Below are 8,197 nucleotides of genomic sequence, written 5' to 3'. Positions count from 1 at the left end.
TTTCTTTTTTTTTCCCTCCCCCGTATTTACCGTCTAAATTTCCACCAATTTTATTCTCTCCAAATAAAATTGTTTAGGAGAAAGTTCAGTTTTGCTCATGAACTTTAACTTAATTTGAAAAACTCTTCAAACTTTTAAATTTTTTATTTTAGATTCTTGAATTTTTAATTGCTCTTAATATAAATCTCTCTGTTAGATTTTAAACGTTATGTTAATACTCCTGATTTTTGTATAAATTTTCAACTTTATCCTTAATTCCAAAACGTTTTTGTATTTTTTTAAAAAAAAAAACGAAAATCAATAATATTTTGGTCTTTTTTTATATTTTTGACGGTTAAAATTGACGAAAAGGTCCATATTGAGAGCAATTGAAAGTTCAAGAGTTCAAATTGAGAAATTTGAAAGTTTAAGTAGAGTTTATCAAATTGAGTAAAAATTCAAGGAGTTAAAAGGAAGTTTTCCCAGTTGTTTAAAAACCTTATATCATATCATAACTTATTACTTTTAAAATATAATAAATATTGAGTTGATAAAATATGTAATTTTAAACAATATTTAGATCACCTCAAACATTTTCTACATTGTTTGTAGAGGCTCAAATTCATGTTATCACATCCGCTACTAAAATGTTAACGATCTCAATAATTTAGTTTAGTTAGTTTAGTTTAAGAAATTCACTGAATTTTAGAACATCTACGTATTAAGTAGAATTCTCAACGAATTAAATTATAGAGGATTTTAAACCGACAGATTATGCAAAAGCGGACACATTTGGAAATGTTAGCACTAAAAGCAATAAGCAGTATGGTGAACTGTACATTCAAACGTCGTCGTTCATAGACGGCGTTTCGGAATTCCACGAAAGCAACCAAAACCGCGTCGTTTTCACTAGCTCGGTTTGGCTTGAGAAACACTTCAAATTGTCCTTCTCTTCAGCTCACCCAACCCACAGAACACCGATCTTTCAAACCCACCGCAAAGCAAAAAGGAAAAATAAATTAAAGAAAGAAAAAAGGGCCAAAGAATTGTGGAGCCTGATCGTCGCAAGCTATGGAAGGTGCGGATTTCAACTTCTTAACCTCTGTATTTTGAATCCTAATCATTCGTTAGAGGTTGATTGGTTCTTGTTATACAAATCAAAAGTGTTAGATCTCATGCTTGATTAGGTTTTTGATTGGATTTTTTTACGAATTTCAATCCGTGGGACACGTGGAAGGAAGGGGTTGGAGAAGAGGGGAGGAGAAGTCAAAGTCAAATACAGATGCCGGAGGAGGAGTTGGTGGATATAAAGTTCAGGCTGTACGATGGGTCGGATATGGGGCCGTTCCGGTACTCGTCTGCCTCCACCGTCGATATGCTCAAGCAGAGGGTCGTCTCCGACTGGCCCAAAGGTTGGTGATTGATCTCGTCATCTGTGCCCTCCACTTGTTTGTTATACTGTGTAGCTTTACAATTGGGTTTCTCTTAATAATCTTTGAATATACTTGTTTTTTCTCAATTCAGGGAAGGTCGATAAAAACAAATTGATGGATTTTATTTGTTTTAATCGACTTTTGTTGGATTTTTCCTATCAATGAGCATTTTCGAGATCGAATCAGAATCCAATTTCACAGAAATTTGGCTGGTTTTAGAATAAGCGCTTGAATTTGGTTACTGGGTGTCGGAGGTTTGATGGGTTTGTGGCATTAGATAAGAGCATTCAGCATTTTTCATCGTTGTACTTTGATTGGTATTTTTGGTAGAACTGAGGCCTTAAAACAGCCTAATTTAATAAAATTTAGGTTAAGTACTTGGGTAAGTTGCTTTTGGGTATCAAAGTCCCGATTGTTTTGTGGGGTTAGGCAAACGGCATTCAACATTTTTCGTTATTGCATTTTAGTCAGGAACTTATGTAAAATTGAGCCTTCAAACAGTCTAATGGGTATGGTAAAATAAAAAAATAGATATTGGAGTTCTTGAAATTTTCGAAGCATTTTAAAATTTTGATTGCTCTTGCTGGACCAGTGTTTCCTTTAGTAAATCCTTTGGTTTTTGTCTGAAATTCAATGATTCGAGAGTATAATAAGAGCATGTTTGAATCAGGTGACTGCATGGAATTTCTTTCATCTGGATTCTTGTTATTATTTTTACTTAAACGCCTTTTTTCATTCGTAGGTAAAACAATCATACCAAAGGTGGCAAATGAAGTGAAACTGATTAGTTCTGGTAAAATTTTGGAAAACAACAAGACTGTTGGTCAGTGTAAAATGCCTTTTGGTGATAATGCTGGGGGTGTTATCATAATGCATGTTGTTGTACAGCCTTCTCTGGCGAAGACTAAAACAGGTAATTTCCATTCATAAATTAAATCATGATGTTTTGATTCCATATGAAGATCGCTTTTATATCTTCCAATGCCTTTGAAATTTAGCTCGATTCCATTGTATGAACTTGGATCTGCTATTGAAAATGTTTTCAGCATCGAGTTGAATTCACGAGTATTGATGTCCACTTGGTGACAGCTCAGTTTGGTTTTACACATTGTGGTGCCTAATTTTCGGAGGTTTTATGCTTATAGACTGTTTGGTTGTAGTTTGGGTATCCATTTATGCTTTATCCTGGAGAAGAATATTGTAAACCCTTGTTAGAGTGGCCAATACTTCAGTAAGGAAGATATGTAAGATGGAACCTGGTACAGAAAATATGAGTCAATATCTTCTGCTTTTATGTATTTCTTCAGTGCTAATAGAACTAGATCCTTAATCATGGTCAGGCTGTTAAAACATGAGACTTGCCTGGAGAGATCTGTTTACCTAAAAAGGAATGCGTAAAATAGGACTGGCCAGCTTACTTCCTCAGAAAGTCCTTCCTGACAAATGGTAGTATCATAGTGATGACCTAAGGATGGAGGACAAATTAATTACAGGCATTCTTAGTGTGTTGCTGGCTCTTATAGCAACAAGAATTTCAAGTTCTGGACTCATGTAGTATATTGGAGTTTGATTGGACAATACAAAAATGGCGCATTTGATAACTTAACAATATTCTTCTCAAGGTCAAGCTGTGATCCTTGAATAATTTTCCTTCTTCTTTTCATTCTTCCTAGAGATTTTCTTTTCTGAAAAGAAGCATTAATTTATGTTCCTCTAGGGTTTTCCGTTTACAAAAGAAATTATGGTCCAATTCATCAAAAGGAAAAAAATAATAAATAATTTTTTTTTTAAAAAAAAGTTGTGTTCCTTCGTTAAACAATCCATGCTGCCAATCTAAAACTTGATGGCGTTTCTTGAGGGTTACAAAATAGCTTTTTTTATTCTATATTTCTATGTGCTTGACTCACAACAAGTGATTTGTAACTATTTATAGTTTTTTTCCTCTTGGTGTTACATATGCATAATTAATCAGATTGCGTAGCTCCCCTATCCGTAGCTTCATAATTTTCCATGTCTTGGTTGGCCATGAACATTGAAAGTTGTTGGTATCTTATGTTGATTTGTCTAATGCGAATACAATCTACTTCTAAACAAGTACGAATGATGCATTGAACTGGTACCATTATGAGGATATTGACCGAGTCAATTTTTGTGGCATTTAACATTTGCTGACCCTAACAATTTCATTTTTCCTTGTGGTTGTTGAAACCTGCTTAGTTTGACGATGCATGATTCTTTGTCTGAACAGAAAAGAAGATTGATGATTCACCTAGGAAAATTGTCTGTTCCTGTTCCATATTGTGAAGGTAAACTGTGCAGAGCTGGTGAATACCTTACCCTGGTGTCCAAGCTTTAGCTACAGAAGCATACAGTGTCTGTTGCAGCATTCACCTGTCCAAGTGCATATTGGTGATGATGTGTTTATAAAAAATCTGTGCTGTTGATTACTTCAAAGTTCTCTTTCTATCAGAAGGTTGCTGCTATTGAATATTCTATTTTAATAGCATTTCTTACTTTTTTTTTCTTTTTTTTTTGTGTCATTTCTTAAGTTAGCCTGAATGATTTGTCCCTGGACCGCAAATCTGTATACATCTTTCTATGTAAAGACGATCTGCAATGAAATCTCAATGAGAATGCCCATCTGTCTATGATTGATATATCTCAATGACAACGCCCTTCTGATTTTCTCTCTCTCTCTCTCTCTCTCTCTCTCTCATTTATTATTTATTTTTTTCTTTTTAATTTGGAAAAACTACACTTACTTCCCTCAAAATTATTCTCAAATTTTAGAAATTTCCTATTGATCTCTCAAACTATAATAGCTCTTTCCGTTTAGGATTTTCTATGAAATCTAACGGAAAATAGGTAAAATATCCATTATATTTTTACAATTTCTGTAAAGATATAATTATGCTCTTATATTAAGGGGAAAAAAAAATCCTTAGCCATTGGTCTCTTCCCACGTGATTTTTTTCTCCTCTTTTTTTTTTTTTCAAAAAGAATTTCTATGTGATGCAGGGGAAGTATTGTCATTGCTCCATTGATGAAATCCTCTGCTTAAGTATGTACTTTAAGCATTTATGATCAGTACGTATATGAAAACGCCACTCGATCAAATTGGGTCTCCATTTGGTCACTGCCACTGGCGAAGACAAAAGGGGGTTCAAGGTTGGGCACTTGCTCACCCCTGCATGAAAAAAGTTGTTTAAAGGTAGGTTTTTTTTTTTTTTTTTTTTTTTAAAGCCCCAACCCGGCCCCCTATTCTTCTTGAGCAATATCTTGGATGTGAATTACATTGGGTTTTCAGGGAGGAGTTGTAGTCTCTGATCAGGAGAAATTTGCCTTCGAATATGTCCATTCACATATTGCTTATAGCAATTGATTGAAATTCTTATTTATTGAATAGACAAACGGCACTTGCATACTTTTGAATAGTAGAAATAATCCTAACCTAGCAAGGATTGTAAAAATAATCCTAAGCTAATAAAAACCTAATAAAGAAATGATTTATTAGCTTAATAATAATACTACTACTAATTTGAGGCTTCCTAACAGAAGGCTAAAGATACAGGAATTAACACACTAAATCTGCCGTAAAACCTTCTCAGCAGCTGCTATTGTTTTTTGAATATCTTCAGAAGTATGCGCCAAGCTTGTAAATCCAGCCTCAAACTGTGAAGGAGCAAAGTACACTCCTTCCTCCAGCATTCCCCTATAAAACCTTGCAAACTTTGCAGCATCACTCTTCGCAGCATCCCCAAAGTTGTAAACTGGCCCTTCTGTGAAGAAAAACCCAAACATCCCACTTATATGCCCACCACAGATTGCATGACCAGCCTTCTTCCCAGCATCAACTATACCTTCAACAAGTTCACCTGTGATCTTATCCAAATATTCATAGGTTCCAGGCTTCTGCAACCGCTTAAGAGTGTGTATGCCTGCGGTCATTGCCAATGGGTTTCCACTTAAGGTCCCAGACTGGTAGATGGTTCCTGCTGGTGCCAGCATCTCCATAATCTCCCTCCTTCCTCCATATGCACCGACCGGCAGACCACCACCCATGATCTTCCCAAGTGTTGTTAAATCAGGAGTTATGCCAAAGTATTCCTGAGCTCCACCATATGATAAACGGAATCCAGTCATAACTTCATCAAAGATGAGGAGAGCACCATTTTGTGTACAGAGTATGCGTATGGCATTAAGGAAGTCGGGTTTAGGAACAATGAAACCAGAGTTCCCAACAACAGGTTCAAGGATAATTGCAGCAATCTCTCCTTTGTACATCTCAAAGAGATTTTCCACGGCTGAGATGTTATTGAAAGGGGCATTTAGAGTTTCAAAAGTGGCTGCTTTTGGGACACCACCAGGGGAGTCGGGGAGCCCCAAGGTAGCAACTCCACTTCCTGCCTTGACAAGGAATGGATCGGCATGGCCATGGAAACAGCCCTCAAACTTGATAAGCTTCTCCTTGCCGGTGAAAGCACGGGCCAGGCGGAGAACACCCATGCATGCTTCTGTGCCTGAATTAACAAATCGAACCATTTCTATGCTTGGAACAGCTGCGATGACCATCTCGGCCAAAACATTTTCTAACAGACAAGGAGCACCAAAGCTGGTTCCTTTCTTCATTGTTTCAGCCAGGGCAGCAAGTACCTGCAGGGAAATAATAGCTTGGGACATAAGGCACTGCAATATCTGAGAGACTACAACGATAAATCGAAAACAAGTGATTAGGGGAGTCTAGTTGAGTGCATTGGCTAGGATAAGTTTTGACAATCTCAATTCTCCTATATTTAAGAAAGAATAGAACCTCCTCATCTGCATGACCAATTATTGCCAGTCCCCAAGAACCCACATAGTCGATGTTCTTGTTGCCATCTATGTCCCACATATGAGAGCCTTTGACAGAATAGATCACAATAGGTTATCCACCAACAGATTTGAAGGCACGGACAGGGGAATTCACACCTCCAGGCATCAAATCCTACCAAAAGAACAAAGTTTGCCTTTCAAACATCAGAAAAACAAAACTCCATTTTGAGTTGCGAATTGTCCAATTTCACTCTTAGTTCACACAAGAACTCAGTTAAACAATGACCCAAATTCAATTCCCACCATCTGATTCCTTTATTAACCAATACACACAAAAAATGAACTCAAAATAAACATTTCCTATGTAACCCAAGAATTTCAAGTCCAGCCATGCTCAAACTCAAATCAAATCCAAATCCAACCCAACAAAATATTTAAAAAGCAAAATCCAAAAAAAAAAAAAAAAAAAAAAAAAAGGGAAAGAAAATAGAGGGTAGTCGGAGCGGTATTTGCACCTTGGCGGCAGTGAATGCTTCTTCGGATTTCTGAAGAGTGTAATTCTTCTTCTTCTCATCGAGCGAGATGGCCATTCTCACGCAACAACGACGAGCAGTTGATTGCGAAGATTAAGAAGAAGAAGAAGAAGAGTGTCTCTGAGAAATCTTCGTCGTAGAGCACCATGAAAGCCCCAGGCTTAGTACTACTCCGGGCACACCACCAGGCTAACTCCTACTCCGGGCACACCACCAGGCTACCAGCTCTCTCTCTGATTGGCTGAACAAAGATAAGTGAACGTAAGAGTACGATGATAGGTAGTACTACTTACCATTTCAATCCCACGTGGGAAATGCTATTTCCTATTGCCTGGTGCTTCCTCTCGTCTTTTTCCGTGGCATTTTCAATCCATCCAAAACTTCCATGGTGAGTTTACAACGCTACGTCGGTGGAAAAGAACAGAAGAAAAACGTGAGAATATAAAATAGTTTTTTTTAATCAATTTATCATTGATTTTTTTTTTTTATAGCAAAGCTATTGAGTAAACTATTAATAATGAAGATTTATTTTTAACTATTTTTTAATGATTGGTAAAGTTTTGTTGATAAAATTTGTTTATCAAACAACAATTATCATCAAATCTTGTGTAAATTTATTCCAAATGTGTATAGTCCCACTTTTTTTTTTAGGCCATAGGAGAGCACGTTTGTGTATGTACTTAATTTTTTTGGACCAAAGATGCATGATAAGACATATTTTTATAAATTTATATAGAATTAGAACCATTCAAAAGTTGGGGGAGATTACAGCCTATGCTGGTCCCCAATGTACATAAACAACTATTATGGAATCTTGTATAAATTTGTATGGGGTCCAATTTTTCTTAGGTCGTATGAGGGCACGCTTATTTATGTACTTAAATTTTTTGGACCAAAGATGTATGTTGATTGTTGAGGCATATTTTTATAAATTTATATAGAATTAGAACCATTCAAAAGTTGAAGGAGGTTATCGGCTTATCGCCTATGCTGGTCCCCCAATTTCATCCCTGATGTACACTTTATTTAAAAAAAAAAAAATTGTCCATGCAAAATTGAGAGCTTTTCCATAGGATTTCTCATAGAATTAAAAGTCACGACACAAAGAAAGCATAACGACTTTAAGATAATGAGTTTCAATGAGCATTTTGGAGACCAAATCAGAATCCAATGATGTATGTATTCAAAATACATGTAATGTACATTTTACATGCATTTTAGACATATAGCACTTTAATAAATCATATGAGAGTTTTTTTCAACACAATTTAAAGAAAACTTTGTCCATCGACTCCAGTTAGCCTGCAAGAATGGCTTGGAATATTGTCATAGTTTGAAGTTGAGCACATGCACAAGCCACTAGGAGTAGCCCGAGAGCTGAGAACTTGAAGTATGAGTTAGGTTCTTGTCGGGTACCCTGAACTCCTGAAGTATCGTCGG

At 36.3% G+C, this 8,197-nt stretch overlaps 2 protein-coding genes across 4 annotated transcripts; one reads left to right on the top strand and one right to left on the bottom strand.

The window, feature by feature from the left end:
• Positions 1–895: 895 nt before the first annotated feature.
• Positions 896–4,077, top strand: ATGP4 (Ubiquitin family protein). Of its 3 annotated transcripts, none has more exons than XM_059588794.2 (4): positions 896–1,057; positions 1,221–1,391; positions 2,155–2,325; positions 3,661–4,077. In XM_059588794.2, exons 1-4 carry the CDS (start codon positions 1,051–1,053, stop codon positions 3,714–3,716), a joined length of 405 nt encoding a protein of 134 aa, XP_059444777.1. In that variant the 5' UTR covers positions 896–1,050; the 3' UTR covers positions 3,717–4,077. The 3 variants fall into 3 exon arrangements, with proteins under 3 accessions (XP_059444777.1, XP_059444778.1, XP_059444779.1); XM_059588795.2 differs by having other exon boundaries at positions 899–1,057; positions 1,167–1,391; XM_059588796.2 differs by having other exon boundaries at positions 899–1,057; positions 1,150–1,391.
• A 710-nt stretch (positions 4,078–4,787) lies between these two features.
• LOC132175837 (glutamate-1-semialdehyde 2,1-aminomutase, chloroplastic-like) lies at positions 4,788–6,984 on the bottom strand. The gene is made up of 3 exons (XM_059587903.2): positions 6,740–6,984; positions 6,223–6,396; positions 4,788–6,065 (listed from the first exon to the last, which is right to left on the bottom strand). The coding sequence occupies exons 2-3, from the start codon at positions 6,301–6,303 to the stop codon at positions 4,995–4,997; spliced, it is 1,152 nt and encodes a 383-aa protein (XP_059443886.1). The 5' UTR covers positions 6,304–6,396; positions 6,740–6,984; the 3' UTR covers positions 4,788–4,994.
• Positions 6,985–8,197: the final 1,213 nt, after the last annotated feature.

Source organism: Corylus avellana, chromosome 3, assembly GCF_965113065.1.
Source record: "Corylus avellana chromosome 3, dhCorAvel1.hap1.2, whole genome shotgun sequence".
In the NCBI taxonomy this organism is placed as follows: Eukaryota; Viridiplantae; Streptophyta; class Magnoliopsida; order Fagales; family Betulaceae; genus Corylus; species Corylus avellana.
This window is presented reverse-complemented; position numbering and strand designations above follow the sequence as displayed.